The sequence below is a fragment of the Larus michahellis genome, chromosome W (assembly GCF_964199755.1).
Source record: "Larus michahellis chromosome W, bLarMic1.1, whole genome shotgun sequence".
Taxonomy (NCBI): domain Eukaryota; kingdom Metazoa; phylum Chordata; class Aves; order Charadriiformes; family Laridae; genus Larus; species Larus michahellis.
In genome coordinates this window covers 26,090,025-26,109,029 of record NC_133929.1, presented here as the reverse complement: position 1 = coordinate 26,109,029, position 19,005 = coordinate 26,090,025, and the positions used below count along the sequence as shown (strand labels likewise).

Below are 19,005 nucleotides of genomic sequence, written 5' to 3'. Positions count from 1 at the left end.
AACATAGAGCAAAACCAGTTTATACTTCTTGATAAAATATAGACAGTTTTACCAATTCTCTCAAATCATGATTATCTGTAGATTTTCACTGGCCTTGAACATAGATTTTTTTTTCTTACTTGTAGCAAAACAAGAAGCTTCTTGCATAAACCTTCCTTGTTCTCAGATCATGAGAATTTTAACATATATAGAGAAAAGCCATGTCTTCTGCAGATATAATCCCCAAACACCTGAAAATCTGTATATTATACATGTTCCTCTGTACTGACTTGTAAGGTGATAAGTACCTCACAGACTTTTAACTTTACACAGAAGCTGATGAGAGCTGAAGCCATTAAGTATCTTGCAGGACTAAGACAGTAGCTTTTTCCAAACATGAGAGCCTTTGCTCTGAATATTTACCATCAAAATTTTTTTGTTTAACACCTCACCCCCCTCCCCACCCCAATACAATACCCTTGTTGGGAATGAGTGTGATTTCGATAATATTGATCTCCTCTATTATGGGTGTGTGTGTGTGGGGGGGGTGTATATCATAATTGTAAAGCACTCCTGAGGAGATTCCACTACCTGTTCAAAGTGCTGAGAGAACAATTTAAATATTCTTGTTTCTATGTAAGAACAAAACTAAAGAGGTTATTTTGCTCCAGAGTGAAACCTTCCTTATAGGAGAATGTTCTGTTGTAAGAAATTGAATTAGCAATTAGTTTCTGCTGGAGAGATGTTGAGAAAACATGCTCGGTGTTTTGTATGCCTTGATTAAAAGTATTGGTTGTCGTGCCATCATGCTAAAGTGAAGTAGTTCAGAGGAGCATTTATAGTTCTTAGGTACAGGCTGAAGTAGTAAGAATATTATTTTTTTTAACACGGTTTAATGTGATTTTCTCCCCCTGTATTTGTAGTTCCTGGACCTTGTGATCCTGAAGACTTGATTGATGGAATAATTTTTGCTGCCAATTACCTCGGCTCCACTCAACTCCTTTCTGACAAAACTCCCTCCAAGAATGTGAGAATGATACAGGCACAAGAGGCTGTCAGCAGAATCAAGGTGAGAGATGACTCCTGCTGTTTCTCAAGTTGGTGTTTTAAAGCTGCAGATGTGAACTTCTTGTACACTTAAGCCTTTTCACGTTGGGTTCTCTGTGGTTTCAGAAACATTAAGTGACTAATATTTCTTTTTGCAAGATAAACCACTTATTTAATGCTGCTTTTGGAACAAGGGTGAAAGGAAAAAAAGTTCCAGATAATTCTAATTTGTACAGTACAACTTCTGCTCTATTCTGTTAGCCAAAAATCTATCATTGTCAGGGCAGTCCCGAAATGAGACAAAGACACACGATTCAAAGTCTCTAGGCAAGTAATAGCTCAAAGAGGCTGAGCTCTGCCTGATAGCCAGTTTTATTAGCTCTCCTGATAACAAACCAAGGGCAAACGTAGACATACTATTTACAAATCATCATCTCCTTTGAACAGATGCAAGCATAAACCTGACCCACCCCCCTATTCCCCTCCCTGCCAAGGGTGTGCCCCCACACCCTCCAATGGACCTGGCTTAGCAGGATAATGGACATGAAAAGCCTGAACCTTAGCTGGGGTATGCACCTCTGACGCAGGCTCCCAGGAATGGTCCTCTGGGCCATACCCTGCCCAATCAATCAAGTACTGCAGGGTACCCCAGGATATCCTGGAATCCAAAATAGCCCAAACATGATATTCTCTCTGCCCCTGGACCGTAATTGGAGGCAGAGGTCAAGGTTGCCACTAGAAGGGCTCTGGGTGAATGGGTTTTAATGGGGAGATGTGAACAGCAGGGTGAATCTTGAGAGCACGTGGAAGCTGCAGACCAAACGCGACCAGACTAACCTGGGCCACGATTTTATATAGGCCAAGATAAAGGTAGTCTAAATTAGAAAAAAACCACACCAAATGAACATGAAGAAGCAAATATATATGCCACGACTGCTCAAGGGAGACCACTTGAGAGTCCTCAGGGGCGTAAAAGTCAGTTATTTGCCATCTGAGGAGGGAGACAAGGATGCTTAGCATAGAATTACCAAGGGAATTTATTCTCTTATTTTAGCTGTGCGCACAGGGGTGCCCCAGCCCAATGCATGGAGGACTCCGATACAGAGGAAAGCAGGGTTTATATATGTTACAATACAGCTGTGTAGACCAATCAAATTACTTGTTAAGGGGTGGGCTAATCAGTTACTATTGCTCACGTAATCAGTATGTATTTGTCCCATGCAGGATCAGTACATGCCTGTCCTGTGCAGGTGGTTTGGATGTATGTGTCAGTGGTGTGTTAATCTTCATTGTTCTAAACCAATGTCCCGTGCAGATGTGTGTGTGGTTATACTGGATTCTGGTCTGTTGCTGTTCTGGCCGTAGTTATATGCCTGGGTTTTTTTAAAAGGTAAATCTTCTATTGTTTTATCGTGGATATGGGGTGTTCTCAACTGGTGAGAGCCAGCTTAGGTTGGGTCTTCAAGTCACATCAACCCTGAGGTAAATAAATGCTCATAGTCTCAGGTAGTGTTCGTACTTCTAAGGAAGTCATATTGCAGTTAGCATCTTGCCTTTCACAGGGAAAACCCCCTGGACAGCCTCCGGAATAGCGGGGTGGTCATGGGGATGAAAACCATACTGCACATAAAAGGGGTCTGCTGTGTGGAAGAGTGGATGCTGCTGTTACAGGCAAATTCTGCCAATCATAACACAGAGACCCAGTCATCCTGATGGTAATGAATATAATAAGGGAGATACTGCTGCAGGATCTGGTTCATCCACTCCATCTGACCATTAGACTGTGGGTGATACAGGTAGGAAAGACAGAGTTGCACCCCCAGCAGGCCCATAAGCCGCCTCCAGAACTGGGCAGTGAATTGGGCCCCTTGATCCATCACCACGCTATCTGGCAGGCCATGGCAGCAAAACACATGATGCAAAAACAAACACATGGTCTGAGGGGCTGTGGGCAGTTTCTTTAGTACAACAAAAATAGCAGCCTTCATAAACAAGTCCACCACCACAGGCACCTCTGTCTGCCCTGAGACACAGGCAAGTTCACAATAAAATCCATTGAAATAATTTGCCATGGCCACTCAGGAGTTGGTAAGGGATGTAGTTGACCCTGCAGCCTCTGTGTTGGTTTCTTGGCCTGGACATTGACATTGCAAGCAAGAACACAGCTCATGACATCTGCATGCACAATAGGCCACCAGTACATCTGCGTGACTCGATGCAGAGTCTTCCGATGGCCACCATGCCCTGCTGTCAGCATGTGATGACAGTGCTGAAGGAACTGTGTGTGCAATGGGCCAGCAGGGATATATGGCTGCTCATCATGATACAGACAACCATCCTTCTCCTGCAGATTCTGTGAAATATACCCTGCAGAGAAAAAAAATTATGGGGGGTGGATCTGCCTCAGCAGCTCCTGCTGGGGCTTCCTGACATGACAGGGTATCCACCCTACCATTCTGTTTGCCCAGTCAGTAGGTGACATTAAACAGAAACTGAGAAAAAAGGTGCCCAACAAGTCAACTGGGGAGAGGCACTTCAGGTTCCTAAAACATTCCAGATTTCAATAGTCAGTCAGTACCAAAGCAGGCTTGGCAGGATCCATGAGAAGGTGCCTCCACTCAGCAAACACCTCATGGATGGCCAACAACTCTCACAGATATCATAATTCCTCTCTGCAGCAGTCAACTGGCAGAAGAAATAGGCACAAGGATGAAGCTGTCCATCTGACAGACCACACTGAGAAAGTACCACCCCAATGGCATGGGTGGAAGCATCTGCCTCCAATACAAAAGGACGACTGGTATCTGGGTGGGCCAAAACCTGGGCTATCGTAAATGCCTGCTTCAAGTCATCAAAGGCCCCCTGAACCTCAGGCATCTACTAAAAAGGGACATGCTTACAAGTCAGTGCTGTGAGCAGGGCAACCTTTTGAGCAAAGTTCAGAATAAAATGCTGATAAAAATTGGCAAAGCTCAAAAAGCACTGCACGTGACACACCATTGAGGGAGCCTGCCAATGAAGAACAGTGTCGATCTTCACGTCCATGCTCACACCTCAGGGCCCATCGAGTACCCCAAGACATCCATACACTGTTGGAAGAAGGCGTGCTTCTCCAGCTTGGCATAAAGGAGATGGCGGTAAAGGTGGGAGAGAACCTCCCAAACATGAACAACATGTTCCTCCCATGTGGTCAAGTAAACTAAAATGTCATCCAGATATGCAATGACATAACTGTCCAACAAATCACAGAAGACATCATTCACAAAGTGCTGAAAGGTGGCAGGGGCATTATGCAGGCCAACAGGCATCACATGGTACTCAAGATGGCTGTACTTGCAAACAAAGGCAGTTTTCTACTCATCGCCTCAACAAACACAAATAAGATTATAAACTCCCTCTCAGATCCAGTTTAGTAAACCAACATGCCCACTGCAAACACTCCAGTTGCAAAACAGCTCAGGAATAAGGGGCAAGGGTTACCAGTTCTTGATGGTAATATTATTTAATCCCTGGTAGTCCACACATGGTCTCAAGTCTCCATCCTTCTCCATGCAGCTATGGCATCATGCAATTCAAATCATGGGCTATTTTCCCCCAAGGTTAAATCTCTTTGAGGTGCACATTGGATTTCCCCAACCTTCTGCATTACCTACCCAAGTGCACTTGGGTCCCTGAGCAAAAGGAGTAACCCATGCTGTCTTTCCCAGCTCTGGACAATGTTTTGGGTGGTGGTATGGGTTACAACAATTAAAAGGTATATCCATTACAATTTCCACCCCATCCCCAGTAGTCCACATGGCCTCAAGTCTCCATCCTGCTTCTTTACAAAAAAAAACAGGGGCACCAAGGGGTGAAGTGGAGTATTGACTAAAAACCTGGGCTAAGCCATCCTCACTATAAACCTTCAAGGCCACCACCTCTGACCGTGACAGAGGATAGATATGACCCAAGGGGAGAGGAGCATCTGGTAACAGTGTGATAGATCATATACCCAATGGGGGGTGCAGAGGGTAAGATTGCTACTTGCTTTTGCCTGATCTGCCTCACTGCCAAGCAGAGAGGGACACTGGGGATAGCAGGGGTCTGAAGCCGGAGCAGAACCAGGCAAGTGCAGGAACTATGCCCCTTCAGACACATGTTATTAAACCTGCAATTTGCAGCCTGCAAACCTGCCAGCACCAACCCCCAGGTGACCTCTCTACAAACATCGCCAGCCAGGCCATGAATATAGAGAGGTAACAAAGGGTCATCCCCCCAATCTGGCTCCAAAGACATGCAGATTGACATAGAATCATAGAATCATTTAGGTTGGAAAAGACCTTTAAAATCATCGAGTCCAACCGTAAACCTAATGCTGCCAAGTCCACCACTAAACCATGTCACTAAGCGCCACATCTACACAGCTTTTAAATACCTCCAGGGATGGTAACTCAGCCACTTCCCTGGGCAGCTTGTTCCAATGCTTGACAACCCTTTCAGTGAAGAAATTTTTCCTAATATCAAATCTAAACCTTCCCTGGCACAACTTGAGTCTGTTTCCTCTCATCCTTTCACTTGTTACTTGGGAGAAGAGACCAACACCCACCTCTCTACTACCTCCTTTCAGGTAGTTGTAGAGAGCGATAAGGTCTCCCCTCAGCCTCCTTTTCTCCAGGCTAAACAACCCCAGGTCCCTCAGCTGCTCCTCATAGGACTTGTGCTCTAGACCCCTCACCAGCTTCGTTGCCCTTCTCTGGACTTGCTCCAGCACCTCAATCTCTTTCTTGTAATGAGGGGCCCAAAACTGAACACTGTACTCGAGGTGGGGCCTCACCAGTGCCAAGTACAAAGGGACGATCGCTTCCTTATTCCTTCTGGCCACACTATTTCTGATATAGGCCAGGATGCTATTGGCCTTCTTGGCCACCTGGGCACACTGCTGGCTCACATTCAGCCAGCTGTCAACCAACACCCCCAGGTCCTTTTCTGCCAGGCAGCTTTCCAGCCACACTTCCCCAAGCCTGTAGCGCTTCAAGGGGTTGTTGTGACCCAAGTGCAGGAACCGGCACTTGGCCTTGTTGAAGCTCATACGGTTGGCCTCGGCCCATCTATCCAGCCTGTCCAGATCCCTCTGCAGAGCCTTCCTACCCTCAAGCAGATCAACACTCCTGCCCAACTTGGTGTCATCTGCAAACTTACTGAGGGTGCGCTTGATCCCCTCATCCAGATCATTGATAAAGACGTTAAAGAGAACTGGCCCCAATACTGAGTCCTGGGGAACACCACTTGTGACCGGCCGCCAACTGGATTTAACTCCATTCACCACAACCCTCTGGGCCCAGCCATCCAGCCAGGTTTTTACCCAGTAAAGAGTACACCCATCCAAGCCATAAGCAGCCAGTTTCTCCAGGAGAATGCTGTTGGAAACGGTGTCAAAGGCTTTAATAAAGTCCATCCGCAGCCTTTCCCTCATCCACTAAGCAGGTCACCTTGTCATAGAAGGAGATCAGGTTAGTCAAGCAGGACCTGATTTTCATAAACCCATGCTGACTGGGCCTGATCGCCTGCTTGTCCTGTACGTGCCGCGTGATGGCACTCAGGATGATCTGCTCCATAACCTTCCCCGGCACTGAGGTCAGACTGACAGGCCTGTAGTTACCCGGATCCTCCTTCCGGCCCATCTTGTGGATGGGCATCACATTTGCTAGCCTCCAGTCAACTGGGACCTCCCTGGTTAGCCAAGACTGCTGATCGATGATGGAAAGTGGCTTGGTGAGCACTTACTCCAGCTCCCTTAATAACCTTTGGGTGGATCCCTTCCAGCCCCATAAACTTGCGTGTGTCTAAGTGGTGTAGCAGGTCACTAACCATTTCCCCTTGGATTATGGGGGCATCGTTCTGCTCCCCGTCCCTGTCTTCCAGCTTGGGGGTTGGGTACTCAGAGAACAACTGGTCTTACTATTAAAGACTGAGGCAAAGGCGGCATTAAATATCTCAGCCTTTTCCTCATCCTTGGTCACTGTTTCCCCCCGCATCCAATAAAGGATGGAGATTCTCCTTAGCCCTCCTTTTGTTGCATTTTTTATTGTCTTTTATGGCAGTATCCAGATTAAGTTCTAGTTGGGCTTTGGCCCTTCTAATTTTCCCCCTGCACAGCCTCACAAAAATCTTTGTAGTCCTCCTGAGTGGCCTTCCCCTTCTTCCAAAGGTCATAAACTCTTTTTCCCTGCGTTCCAGCCAAAGCTCTCTGTTCAGCCAGGCCGGTCTTCTTCCCGCCAGCTCATCTTACGGCGCATGGGGATGTCCAGCTCCTGCGCCTTTAAGATTTCCTTCTTGAAGAATGTCCAGCCTTCCTGGACTCCTTTTCCCTTCAGGACTGCCTCCCAAGGCACTCTGTCAACCAGGCCCCTAAACAGACCAGAGTTTGCCCTCCGGAAGTCCAAGGTGGCAGTTCTGCTAACCCCCCTCCTTACTTCTCCAAGAATCGAAAACTCTATTATTTCATGATCATTATGCCCAAGATGGCCTCCAGCCATCTCATCGCCCACAAGTCCTTCTCTGTTCACAAACAACAGATCCACTGGGGCGCCTTCCCTAGTTGGCTCCCTCACCAGCTGTGTCAGGAAGTTATCTTCCACACACTCCAGGAACCTCCTAGACTGTTTCCTCTCTGCTGTACTGTATTTCCAGCAAACATCTGGTAGGTTGAAGTCTCCCACAAGGACAAGGGCTAGCGATCTTGAGACTTCTCCCAGCTGCTTATAGAATATTTCATCTGTCTTTACATCCTGGTTGGATGGTCTATAACAGACTCCCACCGTGATATCTGCCTTGTAGGCCTTTCCCCTGATTCTTACCCATAAACACTTGACCCGATCATCACCATCGTCAAGCTCTAAGACAGTGAAAACACTCCCTAACATACAGGGCTACTCTACCGCCTCTCCTTCCTTGCCTATCCCTTCTGAAGAGTTTATAGCCATCCATTGCAGCACTCCAGTTGTGCGAGTCATCCCACCATGTTTCCATGATTGCAACTATATCATAGTTTTCCAGCTGCACAACTCCTCCTGTTTGATGCCCATGCTGCATGCATTGGTGTAGATGCACTTCAGTTGGGCTATTTATCCCGCCACCTTTTTGGGGGGAGAAGCCCTAATTCCTATGTGACTGTTCTCAGGCACTTCTGTGGTTTCTAACACATTAATAACCCTTGTGTCTTTGCTGTCGCGTGCATCTCCATCCCCTACTTCCACTGAGATGGCAAACCGAGGGACCTCGCTAGCACACTGTCCCTCAAACATTGGTATGCTGCCCCCAGGCCTATCACTAGTGAGATAAGCTCCAGAAATCTGTGATGTACTCTCTGCCACATTCTGCCCCCTCTGGCGCAGACTGAGCAGAGGGTTAGAAAATGAGGTTGAAGCACAAGTTCCCTAAAGAAATCCATCATCCTCATAAGCAAGGAGGTAGAATCATCCACAACCCCATCTCCTTGAGCATGCAAAGACCTATCCCACTGCAAGGCCTTGCCCCCCAAATGGGACAAAATAAAGCTGACCTTTGTGCCATCACTGGGAAAAGCACATCTCAACCCTTCAAGAAAACCGCCATAAGAAATGCAAAAAGAGAGGGAGGGTTCCATATCCCCAGTAAATGGGGAAGGAGAGAACAAGCAGACATAGGGGAAAAACCATCACCATGCAAAAGAATAGTAGTAGGGGGAGAACAGGGAGGTGAAGCAGAGCCTGCCCTTTCTAGAGCCTCCATACGATAACAAAGATGCTCTATTGAGGCTTGAGTCTTCTCCCGTATCTCACCCAGTAACCAGCTCAGTTCCTATGAATGCTGCGACTTGAACTGTTGTATCTGTTCCATACAACACTGCAGAGCTTTAACAGCATCCACTGCAGACACACCTGTGGGGGCTTGGGGACCAGACCTGGTTTTCCCAGCAGGGAGGGTCTCTTTAAGGTCTTTAAGCTAGTTGTCAGGACAGGCCCAGGACGAGAGGCAAAACCTTAGGATTCGAAGGCTCTAGCAGGCAATAGCTCAAAGAGGCTGAGCTCTTCCTGCTCACCAGTTTTATTAGCTCTCCTGATAACACAACAGCAGCAGCTGAAGTTATAGTATTTACAAAACCTCATCTCGTAGTAGTTATTAGCACAGCCTTTACTTTTCTTCATTAAATTGCCTTTATCTTGACCCATGAGTTTTTCATCTTATATTCTGCCTCTGTCCCCCCAAGGAGGAGTGACCCGCCACCCTCATTTCACAAATTAAAGTTCTACTGTGTGCACTCTATTAAATGAGTAGGCATGTACATGGTCGTAGCAAATTTATTTTGGAGTTGAGGTCCACGTAATTGCATTTCTGTTTTGGTAAAACCCTAGGATGTACATAGGAACTTTATGAATCCATGAGTGAATTTCAGAAGATCACTTTTTATTGGAATGAACTGCAGGGCATGTAATGCCACTACACATGTTTGACAGTTACTTCTTTTCTGCTTCTAGGTGAGATTCATGGAACGAACTTATAAAGCCCTGCACCTTAGGGTCTCCAATAAGGCTTTTGATATGGTCCCTCCCAGTATCCTTCTGGAAAAGTTGTCCAACTGCGAAGAACTGGCTGAACAGCAGGGCTCAAAGGGTTGTAGTAAATGGGGCTACATCTGGCTGGCGACCAGTCACCAGTGGTGTTCCTCAGGGCTCAATTCTAGGGCCAGTTCTGTTCATTATATTTATCAATGTTCTGGATGCAAGAGTTGAATGCACCATTAGTAATTTTGCTGATGATACTAAACTGGGAGGTGCTGTTGACTCTCTTGAGGAACGAGAGGCCAATCATCAGTGGCATGAAATTTAACAAGAACAAATGCCAGATCCTGCACCTGGGACGGAGTAATGCCGGGCACAAGTATAGATTGGGAGAGGAGTGGCTGGAGAGCAGCCCTGCAGAAAGGGATCTGGAGGTGCTGGTTGAATGTAAGCTCAATATGAGTCAGCACTGTGCCCTGTCAGCCAAGAGGGCAAACCGTATCCTGGGGTGCATCAAACACAGCATAACCAGCCGGTCAAAGAGGTGATTATCCCACTGTATTTAGCATTGCTGTGGCCTCACCCTGAGTACTGCGTGCAATTCTGGGATCCACAATTTAAGCAGGATATTAAGGTCCATGAATGCACCCAGAGGAGGGCAACAAAGCTGGTGAAAAGGCTGGAAGGCATGTCCTATGAAGAGCATCTGAGGACACTGGGCTTGCCTAGTTTGGAGAAAAGGAGGCTGAGGGGCAACCTCATTGCTCTCTGCAGCTTCCTGAGGAGGGGAAGTGGAGAGGGAGGTGTCGATCTCTTCTCCCTGGTACCCAGTGACAGGACGCATAGGAATGGTTCAAGTCTGCACCAGGGGAGATTTAAACTGGACATCAGGAAGGATTTCTTTACCGAGAGAGTGGTCAAACAGCGGAACAGGCTTCCTAGAGAGGTGGTCGATCTCCCAAGCCTGTCAGTGTTTAAGAGGCATTTGGAGGAGGGTGTCTTCTCCTAATGGCTGCAACACGGGTCTGCGGAGGGGAAGAATAGGATGTCTCCTCCATCCTAGATAGTTATCAAACAGTTTATCAAACAGTTTCTCATTTTTCTCAATCATTTTCTCAGTTTTATCAGTTAATCTTTCCACAGCTGCTACAGTGAGGGGATGAGAGAGACTGTCTTCATACTGTCACATTCTGTTAGCCACTTCATTTACAGTTAGTAAATCATCATCACATCCTCCCCAGATCAGTACTGACAAGGTATGGGAATACATTGGTGGTGCATTCTGTGCAAACTTTCGCAACATAGGTCGTCAACATGGCATTTCATCAGGATCTACATTCACTTCACAGTCACCATAAATCACCTCTTTCACAGCCATTTCTGTCAGGTACTTAATACCTTTCTCTGTGCTGGTCCATTTACTCGGGCAGCATTCAATATCATCCTTAAAAGGATATCTGCCTTTTACGGCTGATATGAGTTGCCTCCAGAGACTGAGAGCCTGTGACTTTTTCCCAAGAGCTTTATCTATACCGCCCTCTCTGGCCAGGTTTCCTAACTGCCTAGCTTCGCTACCATGTAACTCCATGCTATCAGCCCCATTATCCCAGCATCGGAGCAACCAGGAGACAAGTGTCTCACCATCATTCCGGGTAAAATCCTTTCTCATATTTCACAGATCCTTCATAGAGAAGGATTTAACGATCACCTCTGTATCTGATTCCTCCTCCTGGGCTGATGCAGGAGCCTCTCCCTTATCTTTTGAAGGACTCTTTCCTTGATCTTCATCAGAAGAGTCCTCTCCCTGCTATCTGGCCTTACTTGGTCTTTATCACGAGGGACAGAGGAACTTACTGACCTCCTCTTTTTCCTTCTGGTCACTGGGGCAACTTGTACTGGTGCCGATGGAGTCTGAGTAGTGTCAGTGCATATTGTACAACACCTATTCCTGCACCAAGATTTAAAGAAAAAACACTCCTGCAACCCATTCAGGAAAATCAACACCAAAAACATGATTTTAGGAAAACAACTGTGATTCACGCTATCCGAAGGATACCTGGCTCTGATGGTGACAATTTGGCATGAGCAGTAAAGGGAGAACTAAACATTCCCATGGTAAAATTCACAGTATAATTAGTGTAATTAGTGACAGAATCCATTATGTAATGCCCGAGGTATTCAGGTAAAGAACCTATCCATTCAACCACAGTATGGATCAAAATTAAACACAGCAGCAAAATAGCACATTTGAACCACGGCATACAGACACAAAGAGCAAGCAAGCAATACAACACATAAGGCAAGCTAAGCATTGCCGTATCAATTAACTATAAAGAAATCCCTACAAAGAGACGATACAATAATCTGTTTAACAACGACATGATGTGAGCTGTCTGTATCAATCTCTGAGCAAGCTGGAATTCAAAGTATGCAGACCATCTATCAGAACTCTGGTCATGCCATAGTTGGGCCCCACATTGGGTGCCAATAAATCTGTCATGGCTTTGGCTGGATTGGCCAATCAGAATGACAGATGGCCCCTTCCCCCCACTCTCTCTCCAAAGAGAGGAGAGGAAGAGATAAGGAGATTTACAAGTTTAGAAAAAGAACTAAACTAATAATAAATAAGGAAATAGTAAATGATAATAATAAAAATAATAATGAAAAAGAGTATACAATATATACAAAACTGTATCCAGCTCCCAGGATGATGATCACGTCACCAGCAGACACAGGGAAAGTCCCAGACTGGAGTCAGCAATGGACAGGAGCTGGATTCCGGATCTGGAGTCAGGAATGCTCGGATTGGGATCAAAAGCAGATGAACAGACAGGGTCCTCCTCCGACGTCGGCCATTGAAGAAAGAGAGTTGACCTTTTGATCCCTTAGCTTTTATACTGAGCATGATGCAGATGGGATAGAATACCCTGTTGGTCAGTTTTGGGTCACCTGTCCTGTCCACTCCTCCCTACAGTTGTGACCCCTCTATGCTTTTCCGCTTACAACCCTCTAACAGGGCAAATAACAAAGTTAGCTGACCTTGGTTGTTATAGCAATAAGTCTAAGCAAGAGCCTCTCTGTATACCATTCCTTGGTATAATCAGGTCTTATCGCTCTGAGAGTGAAAGTTTTCTGAACAATATGCTGTTAATTTCAGAGTTTAGTCAGTTAGAAGAGGCCCAGCTAAAAAGTAAAATTACAAAACAGAAAGTTGGTTCTATTTTACCTCAAACCAGGACATTCCTCCATCACCTTCCCAGGGATCAAGATGAGACTGAACAGGCCTGTAGTTCCCTGGATCCTCTTTCTTGCCCTACTTGAAGATAGGAGTGACGTTTGCTTTCCTCCAGTCCTCAGGAACCTCTCCCGATTGCCTTGGCCTTTCAAAGATAATTGAGACTGGCCTTGCAATGACATCAGCCAGCTCCTTCAGCACTCGTGGATGCACCACATCAGGCCCCATGGACTTGTGTTTGTCCATTTTGTTTAAATATTCCTTAACCTGATCCTCCTCCACCAATGGCAAGTCTGCCTTGCCCTGGCCTTTCCCACTCATTTCAGGGACATGGGATTCATAGAATCACAGAATGTCAGGGGTTGGAACAGGCCTTAGGAGATCTAGTCCACCCCCCCTCCAAAGCAGGTTCACCTAAAACAGGTTGAACAGGAATGTATCCAGGAGGGTTTTGAATACCTCCAGAGAAGGAGACTCCACAACCTCTTTGGGCAGCCTGTTCCCGTGCTCTGTCACCCTCAAAGTAAAGCAGTTTTTCCTTATGCTCGGAGGGAATTTCCTGTGTTCCAGTTTGTGTCCGTTGCCCCTTGTCCTGTCGCTGGGCACCACTGAAAAGAGTCTGGCCCCATTCTCTTGACACCCACCCTTTAGATATTTATAAGCATTGATGAGATCCTCTCTCAGTCTTCTCTTCTCCAGGCTAAACAGACCCAGGTCTCTCAGCCTTTCCTCATAAGAGAGATGCTCCAGTCCCTTGATCATCTTTGTAGCCCTCCGCTGGACTCTCTCCAGCAGTTCCATGTCCTTCTTGAACTGGGGAGCCCAGAACTGGACACAGTACTCCAGATGTGGCCTCACCAGGGCAGAGTAGATGGGGAGGATGACCTCCCTCAACCTGCTGGCCCCATTCTTTTTAATGCACCCCAGGAGACCATTGGCCTTCTTGGCCACAAGGGCACATTGCTTCCTCATGGTCAACTTGTTTTCTACCAGGACTCCAAGGTCCCTCTCTGCAGAGCTGCTTTCCAGCAGGTTAACCCCTAACCTGTACCGGTGCATGGGGTTATTCCTCCCTAGGTGCAGAACTTTGGTCCACTTGCCCCTGTTGAATTTCATTAGGCTCCTCTCCACCCAACTCTCCAGCCTCTCCAGGTCTTGCTGAATGACGGCACAGCCTTCTGGTGCGTCAGCCACTCCTCCCAGTTTTGTGTCATCAGCAAACTTGCTGAGGGTGCATTCTGTCCCTTCATCCAGGCCAATGATGAATATGTTGAACAAGACCAGACCCAGTACTGACCCCTGGGGAACACCGCTAGCTACAGGCCTCCAACTAGATTCTGTGCTGCTGATCACAACCCTCTGAGCTCTGCCATTCAGCCAGTTCTCAATCCCACCTCCCTGTCCACTCATCTAACCCACACTTCCTAAGCTTACCTATCAGGATGTTATGGGAGACTGTGTCAAAAGCCTTGTTGAAGTCAAGGTAGACAACGTCCACTGTTCTCCCCGCATCTACCCAGCCAGTCGTTCCATCATAGAAGGCTATCAGGTTGGTCGAGCATGATTTCCCCTTGGTGAATCCATGTTGACCACTCCTGATAGCCTTCATTTCCTCTACATGCTTAGAGATGACATCCAGGATGAGCTTTTCCATCACCTTTCCAGGGATAGAGGTGAGGCTGACTGGCCTGTAGTTTCCTGGGTCGTCCTTCTTGTCCTTTTTGAAGACTGGAGTGACGTTGGCTTTCCTCCAGTCCTCAGGCACCTCTCCTGTTCTCCAGGACCTTTCAAAGATGATGGATAGTGGCTTTACAATAACATTGGCCCTCTCCCTCAGCACTTGTGAGTGCATCCCATCAGGGCCCATGGATTTCTGGATGTTGAGTTTGCCTAAACGATATCTCTTACCCGATTGTCCTCGACCAAGGGAAAGTCTTCCTTTCTCCGGACTTTCTGTCTCTTACCTCCAGGGTCTGGGATTCCTGAGGGCAAGCCTTAGCAGTAAAGACTGAAGCAAAGAAGGCATTCAGTAACTCCACCTTCTCTGCATCCTCCGTCACCAGGGCACCTACCTCATGCAGCAGCGGGACCACATTTTCCCTAGTCTTCCTTTTTCTACTGATGTACTTGAAGAAGCCCTTCATATTGTCTTTGACATCCCTTGCCAGGTTTAATTCCAAGTAGGCCTTAGCCTTCCTCATTGCATCCCTGCATACTCTGACAATGTTCCTATATTCCTCCCAAGTGGCCAGTCCGTTTTTCCACATTCTGTGAACTTCCTTCTTCCATCTGAGTTTTTCCAGAATCTCCTTCCTTGGTCATCCATGCAGGTCTCCTGCCTCCTTTGCTTGATTTCTTACTCATAGGGATGCACCGATGTTGAGTTTGGAGGAAGTGTATATTAACCAGCTCTCTTGGACCCCCTCTACCTTCTAGAGCCTTAGCCCCATGGGATTCCTCCAGGTAGGTATTTGAAGAGGCCAAAGTCAGCTCTCCTGAAGTCCAGGGTTGTAATTCTACTTATTGCCCTGCTTCTTCCATGCGGGATCGTTAACTCCACCATCTCATGGTCACTGCAGCCAAAGCTACCCGCAACCTTCACATCCCCAACTAGTCCTTCTTTGTTTGTCAGCACAAGGTTCAGCAGCGCACCTCTCCTTGTTGGCTTCTCCACCACCTGTATCAAGAAGTTATTGTCAATGCTCTGCAGAAACCTCCTGCACTGTGCGTGCCTGGCTGTGTTGTCTTCCCAGCAAATGTCAGGGTGATTGAAGTCCCCCATGAGAACCAGGGCCTGTGATCGTGAGGCTATTTCCAGCTGTCTGTAGAAGGCCTCATCGACTTCCTCTTCCTGATCTAGTGGTCTCTAGTAAACACTCACAACAGTGTCACCCATATTAGCCTGCCCCTTAATTCTTACCCATAAGCTCTCAACACGTTCTTCATCCACCCCTAGACAGAGCTTGATACATTCCAGTTGCACTCTTGCATAGAGAGCAACTCCACCACCTCGCCCCACTGGCCTGTCTTCCTAAAAAGGACATAGCCATCCATGACAACATTCCAGTCCTGTGAGCTATCCCACCATGTCTCTGTAATTACAATGAGATCACGGCCCTGCGACCGCACACAGATCTCTAGTTCTTCATTCTTATTCCCCATGCTGCATGCATTGGTGTACAGGCATTTCAGAGAGGTAATCGAGCATGCAAGTTTCCCTGGAGGGGTGCAAGAGGATCCACCACAGCTATTCACACCCTTGAGGTGGTTGGCCTTCTGATTATCATCTTGGGAGTCAGCTAAGGAACATTTATCGCTGCTCTGGTTGGCCTGGCTTATTCCCCAGTTGGATGCGATGGTGTGAGCACTGCCATTTTGGACCCCGCCCTCCAAGTCCTTCAGTTTAAATCCTGCCTCACCAAGTTGGCCAGCCTGCTGCCAAAGATTCCTTTGCCTCTTCTAGACAGTTGGATTCCATCCCTCTCTGACAGGTTATGTTCATCAAAGAATGTCCCATTGTCGAAAACCAAAACCCTCACAACGGCACCAGCCATGTAGCCAGGAATCGATATGCATTATCCATTTCTGGCTGCTCCCTTTCCTCTAACTGGTAAAATGGAGGAAACAACTTGGGCACCAATTTTTTTTCACTTGCACCCTTAGGACTTTATAGTCTTCCTTGATTCTGCCCGGGTTCTGGCTTGTAGTGTAATTCATGTCCACGTGAAAGAATAAGAATATATCCGTGCTCTTGACAAGTTGTGGTACCCTCTTGACAACATCTTGGACCAAGACTTGGAGGCAAGTCTTACCAGTAAAGTCCAAGGCAAAGAAGGCATTGAGTACTTCAGCCTTCTCCATGTTCTTTCTGACCAGGTCCCCATTCCCATTCAGCAGAGGGCCCACATTTTCCCTAGTCTTCCTTTTGCTGCTAATATACATGTAGAAACCTTTCTTGTTGCCTTTCATGTCCCTCACCAGATTCAACTCCAGGTGGGCTTTGGCTTTCCTAACCCCATCCCTGCACACTTGGATAGCGTCTCTATATTCCTCCCAGGTCACTTTTCCCTGCTTTCACCTCCTGTATGCTTCCTTTTTATGTCTGAGTTTAGTCAGGAGCTCTTTGTTCATCCATGCAGTCCTCCTGCTGCCTTTTCTTGATTTCCTGCTCTTTGGGATGGACTGTTCTTGAGTTTGGAGGAAGTGATCCTTGAAAATCAGCCAGTTCCCTTGGACCCCTCTTCTCCCCAGGACCATCTCCCATTGGATACTTCCATGCATATTCCTAAACAGACTTTGGCCTGCTCTCCTGAATTCCAGGGTTGTGATCTTGCTTAATGCCTTGTTTCCCTCCTCTCAGGATCCTGAACTCTGCCATCTTATGGTCACTGCAGCCAAGGCTGCCCCCAACCTTCACATCCCTGACCAGTTCTTCCTTATTTGTAAGTATGAGGTCCAGCAGAGCACCTCTACATCAGCTCCTCAATCACCTGCATCAGGAAATTGTCATCAATGCACTCCAGAAACCTCATGGATTGCTTGTGGCCTGCTGTGTTGTCCCTCCAACAGATATCGGGGTGGTTCCAGTTCCCAATGAGGACCAGAGCCTGTGAACGTGAGGCTTATTCCAGTTGTCTGAAGAAGGCCTCATCTACTTCTTCCTGATCAGACACCCACCACAGTGCTGTCTACATTGGCCTGCCTGCTAATCATGACCCATAAGCTCTCAGCTGGCTCATCACCCATCCCTACTCAGGGCTCCATGCATTCCTGTTGCTCTCTCACATAAAGGGCAACTCCCCCTCCTCGTCTTCCTGGCCTGTCCTTCCTAAAGAGCCTGTATCCATCCACTGCAGCACTCCAGTAGTGTGAGCTATCCCGCCATGTCTCCATGATCCCAATGAGTTCATAACCCTGTAACTGCACACAGAACTCTGGTAATTCCTCCTGTTTGTTCCCCATTCTGCATGCATGAGTGTACAGACACTTCAGAGAGGCACCCAGCTGTGCTGATTTCCCAGAAAGGGTATGAGAGCTTTCCCCACAGTTCTGTCTGGTAGGCACTTTCTTTTTTTATGTGGATACCCTTGGGGTGGGCCCCCTTCAGCCCTGTTTTGTTGATTACAAAGTCTCTTCTGTTCACATTACCCCATGCACTTTGCTTGCCAACCTGGGCCACCCCTTCCTCAGGTGATTGTTGGTCACTCCCTTCCCTGTCCTTCCTAGTTTACCCCAGCTTGGCCAGTCTGTCAGCAAAAAAGCTTCAGGTGGATCCCATCTCTTCCAAGGAATCTTTGATCTTCAAAGAGGGTCCCATGGTCATAAAAACTAAAACCCTGTTGCTGACAACCAGCCGTGCAACCTATTATTGATCTGCAGGATTCATCCAAGTCCTCCTCAAGCCCTTCCCCCTCACCAGCAGGATAGAGGAGAACACTACCTGGGCCTCTATGCCCTTGACCATTGCCCCTAGAGCCACATAATCACGCTTGATACTTTCCAGGTCACCCCTGGCAGGGTCATTGGTGCCCACATGGAAGAGCAGCAGGGGGTAATTGAGCCTGTCAAGCCTCAACTGTCTTGCAACAGCATCCTGGATCCAAGCCCCCAGCAAGCAGCAAACCTCCTTAGATGACAAGTCAGGTTGGCAGATGGGGATCTCCATTCCCTGCAGCAGGGAGTCTTCCACTACTATCGCTTGACACTTCCTCCTGTTTTTCCTGCATGTCTCAGGTCCAGCTGGCTTGAGTGTTTTGTTGGACAAAGCTCCTAGGCCCTTGTCAGCTATGAGGGCACTGACTCTGTCCTGTGATTGCAAATTTTTGACATGGAGCAGGAGCCTTCCTCCTGGTGCCAGAAGTCACAAGCTTCCAGCCTTTGCCATCATGGAAGTCTCAGAGATCTGGTTGACCTCTTTCTTGTCATCTTTGATGCTGCACAGTCTTTTGACCTCCTCCTGCAGCTTCTTAACTTGGTGACACAGATCCTCAATGAGCACACAACTCCTGCGGACTAGAAGACTGTCTCCCAATGCCCCAGCCTCAGCAAGAGGCCCCAGGCATCCCCTGCAGAGCTGCATTATCCTTCTGGAACTCTGTCTGGGTCAAAACCTCTGACGTTACAGGGTCAGTTGTTCCAATGGCTGCTAGGGCCCATGCCCTGTGGTGTATCACCATTGCTGAGGAAGTATATTCTGTTCCGAGCAGAGTTGCTGGTCCCCTTCTT

General features: G+C 47.4%; 1 protein-coding gene across 16 annotated transcripts in view; it reads left to right on the top strand.

Moving 5' to 3' along the window:
- LOC141735583 (amyloid-beta A4 precursor protein-binding family A member 1-like) overlaps positions 1 to 19,005 on the top strand; it is a 98,964-nt gene that overhangs the window by 42,372 nt on the left and 37,587 nt on the right. For all 16 annotated transcript variants that reach the window (XM_074568603.1, XM_074568602.1, XM_074568609.1 and 13 more), the window contains one exon: positions 903 to 1,048. In XM_074568603.1, coding sequence (XP_074424704.1) covers positions 903 to 1,048 — 146 coding nt within the window. The remainder of the gene's footprint in view (positions 1 to 902; positions 1,049 to 19,005) is intronic.